Here is a 22,145-nt window from a genome sequence, read left to right on the forward strand (position 1 = left end):
TCCAGTAACCACAATGACACCAAACCCCCAGCCAGGTTTACTGAGTGCTCACAATGGCTGCCTTCCTGGGACTGGGACTCAAATGGTAGAGCACTTGCCTAGGAAGCCATGGCCCTAAGTTCAATCCCTAGTACCACCATGAAAATAAGTTTAAGCTGGGCACCAGTGGCTCATGCCTGTAATCCTAGCTACTTGGGAAGCTGAGATCAGAAGGATGAAGGTTCAAGGCCAGCCCAGGCAAATACTTTGCAAGACCCCATCTCTAAAATATCCAGAGCAAAATGGTCTGGAGGTGTTGCTCAAGTGGTAGAGTGCCTGCTTTGCAAGCTCAAAGCCCTGGGTTAAAACCCCAGTCCAACAACAACAAAAAAACCCAACAACAAAAACAATGATTGCTACAGTTTCTTTACACAACACCCCCATGAGGTGTTCTCCCCATTTTACAGAAGAGAAAAACCAAGGCTTCCCGGAGAGAAGGGATCTTCCAAGATCCAGATCTCATCAGATCTAGAGCTAGAACCCAGACAGCCAAGCTCCCAAGCTGAGTAGCCAGGTGTCTGACCACTACGCTATGTCACTAGAAGTTCAAGAAGTGCTACTAAGGGTCCTTCCCCCAGCATCTTCCAAATGCTGCTCCACCACAGACAGGTCAGTGTCTGATTTCAATGTAGAAGACCTATTTTCTGCCTACAGCCAGGTGTCCCAGCATACCTGGTCCAGCTTCCAACTGGACCCTCTCTTCCAAGTTGGGCTGCAGGTTCCCAGCACAAGGATAAGGAAGCACTGAGGGAGGCAGTTGCTGGAAGCAAGTGACTCCCACTCGGTCTTCTTTCTTCTTCATCCCTTTTTCCTCTTACTTTCTTGCTTCCTCCTCATTCAAGCCTGTGACAAGCCCTGAGAACCATCATGTGATACCTAGAAGGGAGCACTCCTCCTTTGGGTCCTCCTTACAGCCCAAGGAATGGCCCCCAGCAAGCCAGGTGGACCATACAGAGTAACTCTCCTGGCCCAGGCAAGTCTGAGCCCTTGTCCTGACTGCAGCCAGTGTACAGTCATTCAGAGCACAGTGAATGTAGGAAGCAGAACCACGTTTGGATTCAAACAAACCAGCAGGCTCAGGATAAGGAATGGTCCCCAGCTGGGTCAATGTAGTTCCCAGAGAACATCTAACAACGTCTGGATACACTTTTGGTTGTGACAACTAAGTGAAGGGAAGTTGCTGGCATCCAGTCGGTAGTGCTACTATGATGCACAGGACAGCCCCTACAAGAATCATCTGCCCCCAAATGTCAACAGTGCTATGGGTGAGAAACTCAGAAAGAACTCGAACCATGTCCTTTAAGCAGCTAAAGGGACTAAGGCATTCGTCCTCATGGAGGTTCAGAGAGGAGTAGGATAACCACCTGCAAATTTTTAGAGGGCGGGTTACGAAGAGAAACTGATGAGCTCGTGTGACTATAAACCCCGATGAAAGCAGGGCACAAAAGGCACGGCATCTGGGTTCATCCTGCGCCTGCATCTGCACAGTGGCTCTGTCCACTGCAGCCCCCCAGATCTGCCAGGGGTTCCTGACCAAAGCTGGGCCCACACAGCCTTCCCTGACAATTCAAAACTGGCTCTCTTTTTCTCAGTTCCCACCTTTCCACAGACTGGACCAGAAGCCTGGAAGGCACAGTTATTTTCCTCTGCCCACCATCTGGGCTGAGAAGCACAGAAAGCCAGCCTGCTGCCCAGTGCTCTAGGTCCCAGTTCCCAGCTATTTTTAGGCTCAGCCACGTCCCCGGCAAAGGGACATGATATAGAGAGCCTCCTCTCTCTCTGCAGCACGGGTTCCCACATTTGCAACTTAGAACTTCCAACTAATAACCAGCGATCATCACCAATCAGGAGACTCATGTTCAGCTAATACAACAATATGCAAAGGCAGTGGTTTAAACCAGAGTGGAACTCTGCAGATTTACCCGGACCCAGGACAATACGCTCCCTTTGTCATCTCTCACCCTAGATTCTGCCAGCTCAGGGTCCAATAGCAACAAAGGCCAGGAGTTCACAACACCATTATGTCTAGAAAGCCCAGTTCTGACCCAAGTGCAAACACCAGTACCTGAGAACGCTTCCATTTCCCCATGTCTGGAACTGTGTGGATCTCCTTTTTTGGAATGATAAAGTTCTGAGTAGCAGGAGTGGTCTCCTCTGAAGAATCTTGACAAAAAAAAAAGAAATTGAAAAGATAAACAGAATCTCCCCCTCTGTCTTCAGGGGTCTCTCTTATCTCTCTCTCTCACATGTATTTCCAGGACTGAATAATGCCTGTTAAGCCAAATCTACTGCCCTTGTCTTCCTCACTCTGAAAGGAGTAAAAAACAGGCCAACTTGTAACCCCTTCAATAACCATGTCCTTGCCTTCCACTCCTAAACTGGCCAGGTCAGCTAGGACAATAAACCAAACTGACTTTTTATACATACATGGGCAATTAAAAAGGAAAAAGAAATACAAACTGCAACCAACATTTGAAAAAAATCACCAACCTCCTGAATAAGCAAAGATAGGTGAATTATACGTGGTCTCTTTTCCCACATAAAGTTGGCAGATTAATACCATCTGACATTCATTCAGGGAAAGAGAAATGGGAACCTTCTGCGGCTGACATGGGGTGGGATTGCTAGTTGGGAGGACCTGCTTGGGGCAACTGGGCTCTCTCTTTTGAGGTAAGAACTGCATTCAGTAACCTCAGAGCCAACAATTCCACCTACAGCAATCTACCCTCAAAAGTGCTCAGAGAAGATGCTTGTTGCATCTAAAAAAATGATACCCACCCCAAGCATCAATCAATAAGGGATGCCTGTATACTGGAAATCCTCATAGCTTTTAAAAGGAGTAACGTCTATATTAGGGGTATGGGAAGACAGCCTAGATATTTAAAAGTAAATAAAGTGCACTGTATTTTATAAAATCCCATTCTTGTAAAAACTGTACATCCTAACGTTAGTAACACATACAGTACATTCACCAGAAGAATATATGGGATTAAACACCAAAGTTATTGATGGTCTCCAGGGGGTGCAATTTACAAAGCACTTCCATTTTTGAAATTACATATTACTTTAAAAAACAAGCACACAGTATTTTTATAATCAGACAAAAAAAAAAAAAAAAAACCTCCACAAAGGATTTCTATATTTTCAGAAGCTGAGGAAAAGGAAAACCCAGGACAGTTCAATGTGCCGAACTAGAAACAAACTTCACATCAAAGCCAGAAACATCCTTCGTACACTGCAGGACTACCTCCTTTTTGTGACACTGGAAAATACAAGCCCTCAATTCCTTATTCATAATTTCAAAATCCCAAAAGAACTGAAAACCCAAAGCTTTTTTTGATGTTTATAAACCAATCTGGGGATATTGACAGGTTTTGTCTATCCCACTTAGTGAGGGTATTTATACATTTTGCTGAACTAATTTTGATTACAGGGTGCTACCTTCTAAATATGAGAAACTATGGATTCCAAGCACATGTGGCCCCTGGCGTTTAGGATAGGGAGTTGTGGGCCTGAACCTACAATTGGAGTCGTGGGTTGGTAAGCATTTTCTTTAAAAATGCAATGCTCAGTCGGGCACTGGTGGCTCATGTCTATAATCCTAGCTACTTTGGGAGACTGAGATAGGGCGCATCACGTTTTGAGGCCAGCCCCAGGCCCCATCTCCAAAATAACCAGATCAAAATGGACTGGAGGCATGGCTCAAGCAGTACAGTACCTGCTTGGCAAGTGCAAAGCCCTGAGTTCAAGCCCCCATCTCACAAAAAAAAAAGCAACGCTCAAGAAGAGTAAAGCTGGGAGCTGGCCAAAGGCTCACGCTGCTCATCCCAAGCTTCCTGTGAGGCTGAAATGGGGAGGATGGTGGTTCTAGGTCAGCCCAGGCAAAAAAGGCTGCAAGACCCAACCTCAATGGGAAAAAGCTGGGCATGGGGATACACGCCTCATCCCAGTGACAGTAGGACTGTGAGCAGGGCATCTGCTTTGCAAGCATGAAGCCCTGAGTTCAAACCCCAGTACGGTCATTAAAAACAAAAAAAGCTAGGGGCATGCCAAATGGTAACACACCTGACTAGGAAGAGTGAAAACCTAAGTTTAAAACCCAGTATGACCAAACAAAAAATAAAAGACTACGTCATTCTATGTAACATGAATTTTCCCCACTGCCTTCCTCCTAAAACCTAGGTAACATCAGTGCATGGAGAAAAAGGGACAGGGACCTAAGAAAGTTCTGGAACATGTGACATGTGGGTGAGCAGAGCCTGTGTGGAGAGGTCCTGAGGAAAGAAAAAGCACCAGGAGACCTGGAGCCCTAAGGAGGACAGAGAACCAGATACAGCAAGACCAGCCTCCAAGCCTTTGTCTAATTCAAAAGTCAAAACAGGGCCCCACAAAGAGACCAAAAGCTCTTATTCTCCTCCCACCCATCCTGCAACCTATTCCCAGACTCCCAACTGAGGTCCCTGTCATTAGTAAATTGCTACTTCAAGTAAGATGCTAAATAAAAAGTTTTGTAGGCCAGGCTGGTGACCCAACCACACTGATTTTTTTTAATGGGAAAATGTGTTCCACATTCCAAATAATCAACTTGCAAATGCTCTTTGGGAAGCCAGCCCTTTTCCAAGTGGGAGAGAAAGTTCCTTGCAAGTAACAGCCCTCCAAACAGTATTTCACAGGAAAGGGCAAAAGTTACCTTGCAATGCAACAAGTCATTGTCACCGAGAAACACACATAAATTGCCAGAATATACATCCCACGTCAAGAAAATAAACCTTCAAAGACAGGACTCTGCTAAATGAGGTCACATCTACGGTCTCTTCAACCTGTGCATGTCCCAAAAGCCTAACAGCAATCAGCCTTCACTGACTGCCTCCCATGCCTGGGCTCCGCTCACATTTTCCCATTGACCACACACTACATACAACCCCATGAAGAAATACAGTGGCTTCATTTTAAGAGACTGGGGCTCACCAGAGACTGTGACTTGCCACAATCTGTGTGGCAACCAAATCGAAAATTTTCATCACTGCCATTAATAAGCACAACTTCTACTTGATCCAAAAAGTCCTGTTTCAAAAGGACCCAGATCCCTCGGATCTTCAGAAGGCATGGATAACCTCCCTGAGCCTTCTTTCTGTGCAGTTTCTCCTCGCCAACGGCTGTCCCCAATCATCTTCAGAGCCACACGCCTTGTATCTCATCTCTTTCGATATCGTCACCAGAATTTATAAGGACACAGACAGGCACAGAGATTTTATACAAATTAAAATAAAGGCCCCCTTTTGAACTCCGTAACAGACTAAACCCTACACTTGGCTCATCTATTTCGGGGGGCACAGACAAAATGCCTCTTCTGCCTTTCCCCGGGACCACAACATGCCAAATGTTTTCAACCTATTCGCCCCTCTGTCAGAATTTAAAAGTTATCCATGGCATCCTTCTTAGCTCAAGGGGGTCCGCAAACACGCCGGCCTGCACCATCTCCAGGATCAGGGTCTCTGTAAAATGACCCTTTCCAGCACCTCCATCCCAAGTCATCCGAGAAGAACCGAAATGAGGCCACGGTACAAAAAAAAGTTCAGGCAGCGATGCCACCGACTCTCTCAGTTCCTCGCTCAATCAGCCTTTTTTAAATTAGTGGTTTGGACACAAGGGCAGTTTCTCTCCATAAATTCCCAGGCGCCGAAACTCCAGAAGGAAAGAGGAAAGATGGCAAGGGGCGGGCAGGGCGTGGAGGAGCTGGCTGCGGGCCAGGAGCCGGGGCCCAAGCGGAGTCCCGTACGGCCAGTTCGCCCGCGTCCCGGAAACTCTCCCGGAGGGTCTGGCACGCGCGGCCCGCCTGGGATGGGAAGGGCTCCTCGGGCCTCGGCGCTGCCTCCCGCTTGGCAGCCCGGGCACCCCAGGCCCCCGCGGCGTCCCGCCCACCACCTAGGCTGCCCCGGTTCTGGTCCTTTCCGCCAGTTCCCAACCCCACGCACTGCACCCCTTCCCCGCCCCCACCCCACCCGAGCGCGCTGGCCCTACCTGGCGATGGCTGCCGCTCGCCTTCGGCCATCTTCTCCCAACCAGCCGCTGACCCCGATACCTGCGGTCTCCTCTCCCCTTTCACCCCTCTCTTGCCCCGGCTCCACCGTAGGCTCCGAGCTTTTAGAAAAGAAACGAGAGCCGGCCGGCTATTACCGGAAACAGGGAATTGATGTCACCCCCGCGAAGACGGCCGCCATGCTGATGCGGGGCACTCAGGGAGCATGCTCATCAACGGCCGGCGCACAACGCCCGCGCCGACGCAGGTGGCGGCCATGTTGGTGCGGGGCGCCGTAGGGGCGGGGGAGGGGGAACCGACGCATGCGCACTAACGGCTGCCAACAGCCCGCCTGGATGGGACCCCGCGGCAACTATACATCTGCGGGGCGTCAGGCTCCCGGGGGGTGTTGGGGGGGGGGGAGGTTGGCAGCCATGTCTTTGCGGGGCAGGCGTCATCTGTCATTTTTGTGCGTGGCACTGAGCCCGACCCAATATGAGCGGACATTCCCCTGTCAACATGGTTGTGTTTTCCCATCACTCTGACAGTAAAACTCAAGGACACCAGGCGGACTTGAAGGGCGGACACTACCGTCTCCAACAACTTAGATGACATTTGGAGGTGAGGGAACGAGCGAAATAAACGGTGCCCTCCGCTGCGCCCCTCTGCCCGAGCTCCAGCCTCGAGGAGTCTCCAACCGATAACTGCGCCCTCGGCCCCGTCCCGACAAGCCCCGCCCCCGAGGCCCCGCCCCCGGCTCGCGCCTAGCCTCCCGCTCGGTCACCTACCCGAGGCTCCGCCCCGCGCGTTCTCCTCCCGGGACCGCCAGCCCGCTGCCCGCCCGGCCAGGTGGGCTCTAGGCCGCCTCTACCAGCTTGCTGAGGTGACTCGACGACCTTGGCCCTAGAGCTCTAGCACGGGACCCACTGGCCCCAGCGTGGCACGGACTTTGCACAGCGCGAGGGGTGGAGCGCACTGAGTGTCCACCGGCGGACAGTAACGATGTTAGCCTTTGCCGCCAGAACCGTGGTGAGTGCGCCTCGAGCCCTGCCCCAAGGGCCCTGGACCCGTCGGGTGGGCCGCGAGCTGGGCCGGCTGCGCAGCTGCTCCCGGATGAGGAAACGGGCCCTGGAGAGCCGCGGGGCGTGGAGCAGCCGCTGTCCAGCCCGGCCTCCGCTGGTAGGGTGGGGTCAGTAGGTGGGCAGAGGAGAGGGATAAGATTCGAGGCGGGATCGAACCCGTGTCCTGAAGCGCTCAGTTCCAACGACCCGGAAAATTTAGCGGAGTCTTTGACTTCAGTCAACAACTCCCACCCCGAGCCAAGTGGAGAAGAGAGACCGGGAATGTCCACGTCTCTCAGTTATTCTGACTCACACACCCGTCCCAGGGTTGGCTCCGCTAGGACTCAGGCCTAGCTGCCCCGTCCAGGCCAGAGCCATCTCTCCAAGCCTGGCCAGTTGGTCAGTCTCCTTGGGTTTATCAAATGGCCCCCCAAGAAAAAAAAATCAAATGCTCCCCCAGGGATTTGTATGTGGGCAGAGAAACTCACATGGAGGCGGCAAGCTGGGGCTGCACAGGAAGTCTTCAGAACTGGCAGGGAAGCAGCAGGTGGCAGCCCCTTTCCCCAACCTGCCCACCCACATCTATCCCTTGCCCCCACCCTCTCCAGCCTCACAGAGGGCAGCCTGGATGCTGCTGTACTGACTTGGGTTCCTTTCCTGTCTCATCTAAGCATCTTTTTGCTTGTGTTGCTGTCTCAAATAGACCCAGGACTGTGGCTTGAGGCTACATAGCTGGGCTCAGAACTAGAGTCTTCTAAGCATCCCAGCAGAGCCTGAGACTCTATCTTGCCCCTTCTACTGCAGACAGAGCTGTGCCCCGTGCCACAGACAGCCTTTAGGTCATCACCTGAGACCACCAGACTTATCTGATCACTTTACTGCAGGGGAAACTAAGGCAAGAAGGGACTTAGCCAGGTGTCCAGGATCTGCTAATTCAAAGTTAGCCCAATTCCAAAGCCAGTGTCCTTTGGCTTTTTTTTTTTTTTTTTTTTTTTTTTTGATACCAAAAGTCCTCTGTCTTTGCCCGCCAGCTGCACAGCCCACAACTCAGAAAAAACAGACTTTGTTTTTTCTTAGGCCCAAAGGGGTCCTAAGAGTCCAGGAGAGAACCGGTGGGTAGGACCCTTGGCAGCCACTGCCCACTGGTGGCCCTTTTCTGGTATCTACAGCCTTGCACCAACCCTAATGTCAGGGCCATGGTGATTCAGTGGGCAAACAGTTTCTGCCCTCCAGCCAAGTTTTCCCACATCAAAAAGATCTCTAAGCAGATTTTAACAGGTGGATTTTTTTTAATACCTCTTGGCCTGCCTTCCTGGCTCTGGGCCCATCCAGGGAAGGAAGGAGAAATTTTCCAAGTTTTCTCCTACTCTAGTTCCTACCACCCACCAGTCCACTCACCTGCTCCCATTCCTCCTCTTCTGGGTGGCGCAACTGCTAGTCTAATAGGTTCCCCTGCCACTATCCCAGATGCCGCCACAGCAGTCACCTCTGCCACCCTACCACTCCCCTGAACCTTGGCTCTTGTCTTCTCTTTCCAGCCCAGACAGGAGGCTGCCTCTTGCTAGCCTCCACTCGCCCACCCAGTTGGTAGCACAGTTAGGCTTAGAGATCCAGCCAAGGCAGACAGACAGGGCTCAGAACTCGGTCCTACCATGGAGGACGGGCAGCAGACAGAGAAGGTATGCAACGGAGCTTCTGCTGCTTGTCTTCCACTATGCCAGCAGCCTGGGATCTTCCTGTCTCTCTTTCTGCCACCTCCAAAGTCTCACAGACTCCACTTTTGAGTGTGTTTCTCTCTCTCTCTCTCTCTGCCACCTCTTACCCTCCATGCCAGGCCACTTAGCTCTCTTTTGCTGTAGTACCATCCACACCCTTTATCCCCACCCCACTGGCAGGAAAAAGCCAGAGACCTCGGCCTCACCCAGAGGTGCTACCTGTCATTGTCTGGCTCTCTGATTTTCTCTTCTCTCTTGTTCCTCAACCTGGAAAGGGTGGGAGAAAAGAAAGTGGGGACCTTAAAAAGCAAGCTGTCACTTTTCTGCTGGCTGACTCATCTTCCCAAGGCATGAGGGATGGGGCCCCTATATCCACACAGGTGGGAGGTCACCCTCCCCTCTGCCACCCCAACAGTGTCATTCATCCTGAATGGGGTCCTCTGAACCCTGCCAAGATCAATGGCCACACCCCCCACCCTGTACCTCCAGGCCACTGAGAGGCGGGGACACCTACAACTCCATGGCCAGGAGGCCAGGGCAGGCACCACCCATGAGGCCATCTCTGCTCCCAGGATTGGCACATAAGTGCCCAAGCCCGTAGTTTGGGGAGTGTCGTGCTTCCAGAATCAGAGAGAGAATGAGCAGGCTGTTCTGCTTCCCACAGGTGAAGCCCCTGGGCTTTATCAAGCCCTCCTCTTTAATGAAGGTTTCCAGCCGCTTCAAGGCCCACCAGGATGCACTGCCACGGCTGCCTGTGCCCCAACTCCAGCAGTCCCTGGACCATTACCTCAAGGCACTGCAGCCCATTGTGAGCGAGGAGGAATGGGCCCACACCAAGCAGCTGGTGGAAGAATTTCAGACCTCAGGGGGTGTAGGGGAACGCCTGCAGAAGGGGCTGGAGCGCAGAGCCAGGAAGATGGAGAACTGGGTGAGTGAGATGGGAGGGCCCCAGCAGGCCCCACAGGCTCAAGGTCCTCCTGAGCTCCTCAGTGGCCTATTGCTGGCTATACAGCCAGAACCTTCCAGGACCAGCTGTTCTAGCATGTTCATTTGTTGCTCCACAGAGTTTCCTGAGTACTTATGCCATGCCTAGCACCCTGCAGGTGCTGGGTGGGCCAAAAGGACCTGGTCACCACCTCTTGGAGCTGACATTCAAAGCAGGGGGAAGGAGCTAGCAGAGTGACTCAAGTGGCACCTTGAGAGCCACTTGAGAGCCTCAGAGCACCTGCCTAGCAAGCATGAGGCCCTGAGTTCAAACCCCAGTACTGACAAAAGAAAAAAATTCAAAGAGGTGGGAGAGAGAAGTGGTAAACAGGACACAGGCAGTTTCAGGCATTTCAGGTGGGGAAGTTGTTGGAAATAAGAAGAAGTACTATGATGAGGGTCTGGGGCACGGCTCAGTGGTAAAGTACTTGCCTAGCATGTGTGAGACCAAGGGCCCATCCCCAGCACTGGAAGAAAAGGGAGGGAGTGATGAGAAAGAGTGAGGGCTGTCAATGGCCGCATCTCTATGTGGAGTTTCTGGCACAGAGGCTAGACTGGAGTGCAGTGCAGGGGCCGGGGCAGGCAAGGAGGAGGAGGGCAGACTTGAGCTGAGTGATGGCCTCGGACAGGGGATTAGTGTCAGGATATGATCATGGCCCTGGTTCTGTGTCTGAGTTGTTCCACAGGTGTGTTGGGTTTGGAAAATGTGTCTACATGGGTACATCATGTGCCCTATATTCGTATTCGTCTCCTACCTCAGCAGCCCCAGATGCTGGGAGGAAAGCAAGATGGAAAGCCAAGGTCAATGGGGCAGCCCATGTCCTGAGGGAGATGCTGGGGCCCTAGGCCTGGTGCTGCAGGGAGATGGGGGTGGTCCAGGATTGTTTGAGAGGCAGCCAGTGGCACTTGCTACTGAGGTGGGGTGGGGGCAGTTCCCACCTAAAGCAACTGGGAGACCAGGAGGGAGGCTGCCATATGGAATAACCAAGGGAGAAGCTGGCTTGTGGGAGAATCAGAGCCAAGTCTGGCCCTAAGAAGAACAGTCTCCCTTGGTATCCATGGAGGATAATTTCAGGGCCTCTGCAGATACCAAAATCCACAGATGTTCAAGTGCCTTATATAAAAGAACAGTGTTTGCACAAAACCTAAGCACATTCTCCTGTATGTAAACTCTGTAAATAGTTGTTACATTGGGGAGTTCAAGGTAAAAAGTCTGTACACGTTAAGTACAGATGCAAGGTTTTTCCGAATGTTCTCCATTCTGGGTTGGTTGAATCTGTGAATAAGACATCCGCAATCCAGAGGACTCTGTAGGAGGTGCCACGGCAAGAAAGAGGAACTCGGACCCTGGTGCTCAAAGGAGGTGGGAGGCAGGAGGAAGGCATTGATTGGGAGGGGTCATTTACTAACCCTTGGCAGGTTAGGACCTTGGGCTGTGGAGTCAAGATGCTGCTCAGTAGCTTAGAGGGTCTGGGGTCCAGTGGTTTTCCAGCTTTGTTTAGCCAACAACTCCTTCAAACCGAAGCTTCTGCCTGAAGGGGTGGAACCACGCCTCCCACTCACAGAGCCCCTGCAGCAGCTCTGCCTCCACCTGGCACGTTCTCCCTTGGAGGATACCCACACCTGCAGTCTCCCCTTGTCTCCCAAACGGCAGCCAGGGGTTCTGAGATCCTTAGCAAAATGCAGGCCCTGGCTGAGAGGGAGTTCCTATCTGCACCTCTCTACCAGTGAGGAAACTGAGGCCCAGAGAGACAGACCAAAGCCAGGGCCTCACAGCAGCTCTCAAGAAAGCTCTGAGCTATGCAGGAAGACCTGGTTGACTCGGGTCCAGTCACCAGGATCCAACCTGGAGCAAGTCACCTTCCCCTTGTTTCTTACCAAGAGCAAGAGGCTTGGGATGGTAGAGGAAACCCAGTGAGGGCCTGCCAGAGAGAGGTTTGCAGTGGGGAGACCTGTGCTGGAGAGGGGTTGCAGTCAGCACAGGAGGCTCCAGGGTACCAGGCACCTGGAAGTGTGCACAGCCCCAGACAACCTTTAACATGGTGCCCATGCTGGTCCCGAGAGCCCTACACCCCAGGTAAAAAGGAACATGACCCCAGGATGTGTCATCCACATCTTGCCACGGACAGTAATTTACTCTCGCAGTGAGTTCCCCCTTCAAGATTGTCCTGATCTTGAGATCAAAGTGAGTGTCCACTTCCTGGTATGACACCAATATAACCAGGTCCTGTGGTGCCCTGATGCCAGGTTCCCCCTTGGACAAGTCCCAGCTGGGGTGATCAAAAACTCACTGGATTTTTTTCCAGTACTAGGGGTTGGAACCAGGGCTTCAGGCATTCTAGGCAAGCACATGTCTACCTGAGCCATGCCCCCAGCCCTGTTGTGTTTTTTGATTTATTTATTAGTTTTTTTGTTTTGTTTTGTTTTGTTTTTTTGGTGGTTGGTACTGGGGTTTGAACTCAGGGTTTCATGCTTGCTAGGCGGGTGCTCTACCTCTTGATCAATGCCTCTAGCCCTTTTTTCTCTGGTTTATTTTGAAATTAGTTATTGCTTTTTGCCCAGGCTGGCCCCCATCCTATTTTAAGCTTTCCTCTATAGTTCAGTGGTAGGCACTCACCACCGTGCCCAGCTATTGGTTGAGATGCAGTCTTGCAAACTTTTTGCCCAAGCTGGTCTCAAACTGAGAGTCTCTCAAGTAGCTAGGATTACAGGAAACACCGGTGCCCAGCTTTATTTTGTTTTCGAGATGGGATTCAGCTGCCTCTGCCTCCGGAGTATCTAGGATTAACAGGCATGTACCACCACACCTGGCTTGAACTTTCTTTTAATGCCTCTTTCTCTCTTTACCTTTCTATCTATCCAGGGATGCATTTTTATTTACTAGTGTTTTATAATCATTGGCAGAAAATTGTATGACAAAGAGAAAAGTCAGGGCTAAAGGTGTAGCTCAGTGGCACAATATGTGTTTATTAGCACACACAAAGCCCTGGGTTCAATCTCCAGCACCACAAAAAAAAAATTGTTCACCTTTCTGCCCCCATCCCACGTTGTCTTCCAGTCTTTTTTCTCTTGTATCATTTTCTTGGCAGTGTTGACTGCTGCAACTAAAGGGAAGAGTCACGGAGGTGGTAAGTGTCCTCTGAACCTCGGCATTCACTTAGAGTGTCTATGCTGCAAACAGGGCCGAGGCCACCAGGGCCAGCCGGTTCCCCATACCCCCACTCCTGATACACTCTGGTTCTTGTCCAGCTGTCTGATTGGTGGCTCAAGACTGCCTACCTGCAGTTCCGCCAGCCTGTGGTCATCTACTCCAGCCCGGGTGTGATGCTGCCCAAGCAGGACTTCGTGGATCTGCAAGGACAGCTCCGGTGAGTGGCTGGGACCAGCACAAGCTGGGAGTAGCAGGCCCACAGCCCTGTGGGCGTCAGAGCCCTCAAGTCTACTCCCCAGGAGATTAGAGGGGGCCAACCCTGTTCATTTTTTGGGGGGAGAAGGGACTGCTCTTTTGGGGGTACTATGGTTTAAACCCAGGGCCTCACACCCGCTAGGCAGGCACTCCAGCCACTCTTTCAGCCCACAAACAGCCTTGTGAAGTAGAAAATGTCATTCCTGTTTTACAGAAGGGGAAACTGGGGCACAGAGCACTGAAATGACATGCCCTGGATCACCATTTAGGACAGGAGGCAGGGTCTCCAGTGTTGGAGCTCTATAACCATTAAGCACCAAACTTCATTAAGCACTCACTCTCCTCAACTGGCCACAGGGGTGACCTTTGTACACAGTCCCCTTTTCCACATTCAAGCATGTCACCCGCCCTACCCTAGTCCCTGGTCCAGTCTTACCAGAGATAAAAATACCAACAACAGGATCTCTTGCCCAGGGGCCTGCCACTCACTGGTGCCACCTGCTTTTCTTAAAGGGACCAAGCAAGAAAAAGAAAGAGACGGCTGAGGGTGTGACTCACTGGCAGAGCTTTGCCTAGCATGAGTTAGGCCCTGGGTTCAGTCCCCAGCACCATGCAAAACAATAAATAATAATGCCAGGTGCAGTGGTGCATGCCTATAATCCCAGCACTTGGGAGGCTGAGGAAGGAGAATCATAAGAATTCAAGGCATGGGCTACACAGTAAGACCCTGTCTGAAAAAGCCAGGGCTGGGGATGCAGCTCAGGGATACAGTGCTTACTTAACACACACAAGGCCCTGGGTGTGATCCCAGCACTGCAGAACGCAATAATAACAATAAAACAAGCAGGGCCCACCAGGGTTCAAGCCCACGGGCTCAGTCAGTTGGGGTGGCACTAGGCATCAGGGATGGTTGGTATGAGCCAGGAAACCAGGTAGTCCAGGGAGGAAGGCTAGGTTGAGGGCAGTGGCCTGGGGGACGTAAAGGCTCAGGAGGAAATAGGGACCTAGCAGCGGAGACGCCTTGAGCCATGCCCTCACCTTCCCACCCCCAAGGCCCTGGGTGCCCCACAACTGATATTTCAAGGCAGAGTGACCTCCCCTCCAAAGCCCAGGCTGTGACTGAGGCCATTGGTGGATGGAACTGGCCAGCACCAACTTCTGATCCAGTCACAGTTATCAGCATCTCCCTGAGCCCTGGAGATGAGGAGGAAGTGGACTCAGAGGGACCTCCCACGACTGGGGCTCACAGGTCCTACCCTGAGCTGCCAGGTTCTGTAAACTCCAAGGAGGAGGAGGGCTCAGTAGGAACTTGCCCTTGGCCAGGCCTCCCTCTCACACAGCACACGTCCCTGGCCCTGTCCACATGGCAACTTAATGTCTCTGATCCATCCCTCCAGGTTTGCTGCCAAACTCATCGAGGGTGTGCTGGATTTCAAGACCATGATTGACAAGTGAGCAGCCCCAGCCCCCACCCTGACCCCAGGCCTGCCTGATACTAGAGCCACCCTTGACCCCGAGTCCTGACCAGCCAGTGTGTCAGCCTGGGCACTGGGCAGGCTCAGAGGTCAGTCATTTTCACTTCCTGTTGGGCCAGCAAGCATTGGGATGCTTAAGTCCTCTGCTCCAGCCACTGGGACTTCCTCCTAGTGACCTTGCTCCATCCCAACCACACTGTCCAATCCCAATCCAGAGGTTAACTCCCTGCCTCACTTCCCCTTGGCAGACTGAAGACCAGAGAGGCAGAGTGTGGGACTCATAAAGAGTGCCACTCCAGGGGGAATGCAGGTCTCCTGACCCTAGTCCAGTCCCCATGGCCCCTGCTCATGCTGGGGGATGGATGGGACACAGGTGGTCTGTCCCTGTGTGAGCCCCCACCAGCTGGCCAGGCCCCAGCAGTACTAGCAGGTAGCTGGCCTCTTCCCTGTCCACTTGCCCAGTGGCCCCTCATCGTACCCTCCGTCACAGTGAGACGCTACCTGTAGAGTACCTGGCGGGGAAGCCGCTGTGCATGAACCAGTACTATCAGATCCTGTCGTCCTGCCGCCTGCCAGGCACGAAGCAGGACTCAGTTGTAAACTTCATAAAGGCCAAGAAGCCGCCCATGCACATCACGGTGGTACACAACTACCAGGTAGGCGCCCTCACTCCCCTGCGGGGCCTGGCAGCTTCCACAGCACGCAGCCCACTGGGGAGATTTCCTTCCTCCCTCCCTCTCCCGAGACCTGACTCCATTCCCTCTGCAGGCCCCAGGAGGCCCTTGCTATGACCTCTGGGCTGCCAAGCTGGGAGCAGGCTGATGGGGAGCAGGTGCTTCTCTCAGCCCAAGACCCACCCAACCCCCTTCTCTCTCCTGCCTGTGCCTGGACAGTTCTTTGAGCTGGATGTGTACCACAGCGATGGGACACCCCTCACCTCGGATCAGATCTTTGCGCAGCTGGAGAAGATCTGGAACTCATCACTGCAGACCAACAAGGAGCCTGTGGGCATCCTCACCTCCAACCACCGCAACACCTGGGCCAAGGCCTACAACACCCTCATCAAAGGTGCCTCTAGGGCAGGGGCTTCTGCACACCAGAAGGGCCCAGCACCAGGCTGGGCAGCCATGTGTCTCACTGGTCCTCTCAACTTAGAGCAGGTGTTGTTTGCCCATTATAGACAAACAAACCAAAGCTCGGTTCAGTTAGGCCAGTTTCCGTCTGTTAAGTAGCAAGTTGGGATTAGAGTCCAAGGCCTCTGGCTAAGGCGCTCACCTCTGCCTCCATACTCCCTCTGCCCCCTAGAGTCCCAAACCTCCAAATCTCTTACTGGTCAGGGCATTGTCCAAGTCAGATGTCTGCTTGGATCCCTGACTGCCACACTAGCTCTCCATGTGTGACCCTAGGTTTCTGCCCCTCAAATGCCTACAGTGGTCCAGGTGGTGGGTTCTGCTCCTTGGGTGTGGGGGGAGGAGGGGTGACTGCAGGATCCTGTTGAGGGAGTTGCTCTGAATATGCACCCAGCACTCAGTAAGTGCCCTGGAAGCCCTGAGGCAGGGAACTCCCCACCCCAGAGGGGCACAAACAGGCCAAGAGAGCCCAGGGCAGGAGGCCACAGGCCCTGAGACTCCCCCCGTCTTGCACCCTCACCCCCATGCCCAGACAAGGTGAACCGGGAGTCTGTGAATTCCATCCAGAAGAGCATCTTCACCGTGTGTCTGGACAAGCCAGTGCCCAGGGTGTCGGAAGACGTCTACCGCAATCATGTGGCCGGCCAGATGTTGCACGGAGGTGGCAGCCAGCTCAATAGTGGCAACCGCTGGTTCGACAAGACGCTGCAGGTGAGTGAGGACCGACAGGGCCACGACTCCCAGACATACCCCAGCCTGGTCCACTGCGACTTGGGACTTCCTGCCCCTCCCTGGGCCTGGCATCCCAGCCTCCCAATTGTAAACCAGGTGAGAAGCCACCAGGCTGGACGCTGCTATAATTACCAAGCAGTCAGCCTGTCATTACTGGACCTGCACACTGCTGGTCTAGAAGCCACTGTCACCCCCAGCACAGCCCTTCAACACATTAGAGAGAGCCTGGAGCTTGGGTCAGGCAGAGCTGACTAGCACCTTAAACATGGGTGTGGCAGGTCTCTGGGGGTGGAGATAGTTTTCAAGGACCCGCCGAGGTGTACTGAGTGTGAGCTGTAGTCCATGGTACCTGCTGAGTGTCAGCATAGCCCCAAGAAGGCTTTAGGACCCACCCAGAGAGTGGCCAGGTCGGGAGCTGGGAGCCACCATCCAGGGACCTTTGGCTGACACAGTCCTCTCCCCTCTACAGTTCATTGTGGCAGAAGACGGTTCCTGTGGGCTTGTTTATGAGCACGCAGCAGGGGAGGGGCCTGCCCTTATTTCCCTTGTGGACCATGTCATTGAGTACACGTGAGTATGGTTTCAGCCCCATTCCCCAGGTCCTGGTGACAGGTGGTGTGCAAGTGACAGACCTGGCTTGTGGAAAAACACCACTCTTTTTCACCTGGGAGTCTGTCTCTTCAAAGGAAGCAGTGGAGGACATGGTTTGTGGAGTCCATTAGACCTAGGTTTGAATGCTGGCTCTGCTACTACCCAGTCTGGTGACCTTGGACAAGTCCCTTCCCTTTCCCAGGACTTCTCTATTGGCCACTTGAAAGCTGGAGCAAAGGCAGTTTTCAGAAGATTAAACCCAAAAAGTGTCCCTGGACCAGCCCCTCCAGCTTCAGGGATCCCTGCTTCTCACCCCATTCCCCAGGATGAGCCTGAGACCCCAGTGTCATTTGCAGAAGGAAGCCGGAGCTTGTGCGATCTCCCATGGTTCCTCTGCCCATGCCCAAGAAGCTGCGGTTCAACATCACCCCCGAGATCAAGAACGACATCGAGAAGGCCAAGCAGAACCTCGGCATGTAAGGAGTCACATGGCCTGGGCCGGGGCAAGGCTGGCCACTGGGCCCAGCCTTATTCCTTTTGTTGTTGTTGTTGTTGTTTGCAGTACTGGGGCTTAAACTCAGGGCCTTCACCTTAAGCCATTTCACCAGCCCTATTTTTGTGAAGGGTTTTTCCATGATAGGGTCTCTTGAACTATTTGCCTGGACTGTCTTCAAACTGCGATCCTCCTGCTCTCTGCCTCCTGAGTAGCTGGGATTACAGGCGTGAGCCACCGGTGCCCAGCAACCCAGCCTTGTTCTTGTTCTGAGATGGTGCTCCCTGGGGTCAGCAGGGACTGCCAGGTGCTTGCTTCTCATCCACTGTCCCCACCCCAGCATGATCCAGGACCTGGACATCACAGTGATGGTGTTCCACCACTTTGGGAAGGACTTTCCCAAGTCAGAGAAGCTGAGCCCAGATGCCTTTATCCAGATGGCCCTACAGCTGGCCTACTACAGGTGTGCATCACCCCCTCCCCGTGGAGGAGCAGTGATATCCGGGGGCAGGGATGTGGGCAACCTTGGAGGGGTGTGTTCAGTCCCATTTCCCACCCAGGATCTACGGGCAGGCGTGTGCCACGTATGAAAGCGCCTCCCTGCGCATGTTCCACCTGGGCCGCACCGACACCATCCGCTCGGCCTCCACAGACTCGCTGGCCTTTGTCAAGGCCATGGATGACTGCAACGTGCCGGTGAGAGGTCTGGGGCAAGGGTACACTTGAGTCATCTCTTTTCCTGTCACTCTATCAACATGCATTTATCAGCATCTTATACTCTAGCCCTATGGTGGGCAATGGACTCTAACAGAAGATGGAGCCATGAATTTAGTTCTGAGCTTCCTGGCAGCCATTCATTCATTCATTCACTCACTCCCCAGCAGTGAGCATCTGCCCTATGTTGGGCTCTGTCTGGGGACCAAGAGCTGGCAGTTCCAATACTTGCTCTGAAAGAGTTTGGAACCTAGCGCTGGGTGGAGAGTGGGCTACTGACGTGTGGGAGAAGCAGAGCAAGGGACAGTACCACAGCTTTCTCTGACCCTCATACCCCACCCAGGAGCGGCAGAAGGTGGAGCTGCTGCGGAAGGCTGTGCAGGCCCACCGAGCCTACACTGACCGAGTGAGTAAGACGGCTGGCCCTTCTTACTGTCAATCAGCATCCCCCCGTCTGTCCGTCTTCCTGAAGCAGATGGCTAACCCTCAGCTAGAACCACACTCCCTGAGCCCTGGGATGACTGTAGCAGTATCTCATTTTAGATGAGCGTCCCCACTTTAAAGTGGAAAACCAAGGAGGCCCAGTACCTGCCCTGGTCCTGGTCCCCGTTTAGCACAGGCCCCGGGACCTTGTGCTGTGCTCACTCCCTGGTGCTGCATCCAGAAGGTGGTAGGTTTCCTGCCCTCCGGCACTCAAGCTGCAGCCAGGGAAGTGGAGATCTGGGTGCCCATCCTGGCTCTGGCTGAGCATGTGTACAGTGTGAGTGTGTGTAGATGTTGCTGGGTACACGCAGACACCATCTGGCTCTCACTGCTACTCATTTTACAGATGAAGACACAGGGCTCCTGCCACAGTACCACAGCCAGGGTGGGGCAGAGCCACTCATCTCCAGAGCCTGTCCTCTCAAGTCTACGCTGTCCTGCCTCTCTGGCCAGTTTCCTCACCTGGGAGGAGAGGGCTCTTCTGCCTGGACACTCTGGTCTCATGGTTCTCTAAGGAAGGTAGAGATGCCCTGTGGGCCCACAGCACCTGCTCCTGACCCTCTCCCCTCCCCTGCAGGCCATCCGTGGAGAGGCCTTCGACCGGCACCTGCTGGGCCTGAAGCTGCAGGCCATTGAAGACCTGGTGAGCATGCCGGACATCTTCATGGACACCTCCTATGCCATCGCCATGCACTTCAACCTCTCCACCAGCCAGGTAGGCCACTGTCCCAGCTGCCCTGAGGACAGGAAGAAGAGACCCACTGGCACCTGGACCTTGGGGGTGAAACAGTCCACATAGGCTGCCATAGGCCCACTGCCAAAGTGGCTGAGTCCTGAGTAGGAACTGGGGGCAGGGGTGTCACTGCAGCTCAGGGAGGCTGAGAAGGTGTCAGGGCCCCCACAGGACAATCAGCTGACTTAAGCTAGCCTGCGTGAGGTGCTGGGATACAGCCAGGTCCCCTGGAGCGGGGAGGCCATGCCTCTGGAAGTACTGGAGGCCAGGAAGTGGAGGGGCGGGGCAGCTAGAGCCATCCAGGAAACATCATATCACAAAAGGCTCTTTGGAGGAGGTGACCACAGGACTGAACCATGAAAGATAGGGAGCAGGGCTCATGCCTGTAATCCTAGCTACTAGACAGACATCAGGAGGATCACAGTTTGAAGCCAGCCTGGGAAATAGTTCACGAGACCCTATCTCCAAAAAACCCATTACAAAGAAGGGCTGGCTGAGCACCTCAAGCGGTAGAGCACCTGCCTAGCAAGAGCAAGGGCCCTGAGTTCACACCCCAGAACTGCCAATAAAAAAGGAGCAACCATCTGTGGGAAAGAGGTAGAAAACAGCAGTGGGAGCAGACAGGGAAAAGCAGACTGGTGCCCCACAGGGCTGGAGGGGAGCAGTGGTCCTGGGCATGAGAGCGTTGGTACTGCTGTTCCCAGGTCCCTGCCAAGACAGACTGCGTCATGTTCTTTGGGCCTGTGGTCCCAGACGGCTATGGTGTCTGCTATAACCCCATGGAGGCCCACATCAACTTCTCCGTGTCAGCCTACAACAGCTGTGCTGAGACCAACGCCGCCCGCATGGCTCACTACCTGGAGAAGGCACTCCTGGACATGCGGGTGCTGCTGCAGAGCCACCCCCGGGCCAAGCTCTGAGCCCCACACGAAGGTGCTTGCCAGCACCACCGCCAACCCCGCCTGGGGCTGGGCTCAGTTCCTGTGCTTCTGTGCCCCCGGTCCCAGATCTGACTGAGCCCCAGGATCAGCATCCTCTAGTGGGGCCTACAGGCCCAAGCCAAGTGCCTTCCATGGGCTGTACCCAGGGCCTGCAGGGACCCAAGCGCTGGGGCTGAGTTCAGAGGCTAAGCAGGACATAAGGCCCTGGTCCCCAGCAAGGCCTCTCTGGGGAAGGACCCTTGTCAGAGCCAGGGGAATGGAAAGAGCTCCGCTTCTTCTCAGCTCTGGCCAGTCCCTGCCATCTCCAAGACCAGGTTCTGTACCCTGATCCCCAGCTACCTGGAGACAGAAAATTGTCTAGAGCCAAGGGTTTCTGAGCCTCCCTGAGGCTGAAGGGTCAAGGGACCGGGCTTCCTGGTCTATGGGATGCCCGAGGCCTTCTTAGCCCACCCACATGGAGGTGTCTTCTCCTGTGTGGCTGCCGTGCTTTGTTGGATAATGTGACTCACAAACCTCGGCCCTCCTGCTTCCACTCAGCTTGATTCCTGAACCACGCTCATGGTTACACAGCATGGTCATGTGGGCAATTAAATAATAAAGGGAAGCTGATAAAGAGGTGTTTCAGCTGATGGCGGGGGGAACAGGCACCTGGCCTTGCCTTCCAGCTTTTCCTGGGTCTGGATCTGGGAGTCGGTGTCCAAGCAACCAGTGGGTCCAAGGATTCCCAGAGGAGCCAAGAGGGAGCCAAAGGTCAGCTTCCAACCTCAGGGCACTGGGCCAAGGATGGTGCAAGACACAGGGCTGTGTTCTTCACCCGCAACTTCCTGCCTCTCCTTGCTTGGCCTTCCCAAGTCCCATGTGCTGTGGGCTACCATAGGTCCATCTCTGGTGGACTGGGCAGTATGGCCAACACCCAGGGGTCCAACAGTTGGCTCAGCAGGAGGTGCAGAGGAGTAGACATGCTCACCCCAAGCCCAGCTGCCATGAAGCAAACACTTGCTGCAGGTGGACTGGGGAAGCAGCCACTCAACTAGAACCATAGACGTGTCCCTGGCCGATGTACCTGTAGAAGCAGCATGTCCTGCCAACACCATTGGGGCACATGTGAAACTACAAGAGCAGTGTTGGGGCGGGGCAGGGAGGGAGGGAGGGGGTAGGGCTGGGAGGCTGGCAAATCTGTTAGTTAGTAAAGTACTACATGGCCTGCAACCATCACCTGAAGCTCAGGCCTCTGGTTTCCTGTTTTTCAGACAAGGAAACAGGCTCACAGTTAATGTCACCAGGACACTAGATGGCAGAGTAGAGAGTCCAAGTGGCAGGATCCAAGGAGCCCCTGTAGCTGAACCCTAAGCCCCACACACATCCATCCATCTGTCCCAGGGCAAGTGGTAGAGAAAAGGGAGGCTGTGGATGGAAACAAGAGTCAGGTTCACAAGCTGGTGAGGGAGGCACAGATAAGAACTGGTCAACCTGGGGTGTTGCAGGCCCTGGGGCCTGCCGGGCCTGCCTGAATCTCTCCAGAGCCATATGGAGGTAGACTCAGATTCTTTATTCTCCTGATGAGGCCCCAGAGAACAAAAGTTGGGCCCAAACAATGGGCTCTGGTGTAACTTAAATACAATTTTAAAA

The 22,145-nt window shown here is 53.7% G+C and overlaps 2 protein-coding genes across 9 annotated transcripts in view; one reads left to right on the plus strand and one right to left on the minus strand.

The window, feature by feature from the left end:
- Ptpa (protein phosphatase 2 phosphatase activator) overlaps positions 1–6,963 on the minus strand; it is a 26,743-nt gene extending 19,780 nt beyond the window's left edge. The window contains exons 1-3 of one of the 6 annotated variants that reach the window (XM_074053023.1): positions 6,847–6,963; positions 6,061–6,180; positions 2,105–2,202 (exon numbers count right to left, since the gene is read on the minus strand). In XM_074053023.1, coding sequence (XP_073909124.1) covers positions 2,105–2,202; positions 6,061–6,091 — 129 coding nt within the window. In that variant the 5' untranslated portion in view covers positions 6,092–6,180; positions 6,847–6,963. Of the gene's footprint in view, positions 1–2,104; positions 2,203–5,007; positions 5,803–6,060; positions 6,361–6,846 lie in introns of those variants that run through there. The other 5 variants (XR_002213027.2, XM_020174761.2, XM_074053024.1 and 2 more) reach the window with 5 other exon arrangements.
- Crat (carnitine O-acetyltransferase) lies at positions 6,948–21,129 on the plus strand. Of its 3 annotated transcripts, XM_074053022.1 has the most exons (15): positions 6,950–7,087; positions 8,658–8,798; positions 9,499–9,762; positions 13,068–13,186; positions 14,622–14,675; positions 15,190–15,355; positions 15,593–15,767; positions 16,362–16,540; positions 17,031–17,131; positions 17,509–17,628; positions 17,986–18,108; positions 18,206–18,341; positions 18,703–18,765; positions 19,420–19,557; positions 20,280–21,129. In XM_074053022.1, the coding sequence occupies exons 2-15, from the start codon at positions 8,772–8,774 to the stop codon at positions 20,493–20,495; spliced, it is 1,881 nt and encodes a 626-aa protein (XP_073909123.1). In that variant the 5' UTR covers positions 6,950–7,087; positions 8,658–8,771; the 3' UTR covers positions 20,496–21,129. The 3 variants fall into 3 exon arrangements, with proteins under 3 accessions (XP_020030353.1, XP_073909123.1, XP_020030352.1); XM_020174764.2 differs by lacking the exon at positions 8,658–8,798 and having other exon boundaries at positions 6,948–7,087; positions 9,541–9,762; XM_020174763.2 differs by lacking the exon at positions 8,658–8,798 and having other exon boundaries at positions 6,952–7,087.
- Positions 21,130–22,145: the final 1,016 nt, after the last annotated feature.

Source organism: Castor canadensis, chromosome 13, assembly GCF_047511655.1.
Source record: "Castor canadensis chromosome 13, mCasCan1.hap1v2, whole genome shotgun sequence".
Taxonomy (NCBI): domain Eukaryota; kingdom Metazoa; phylum Chordata; class Mammalia; order Rodentia; family Castoridae; genus Castor; species Castor canadensis.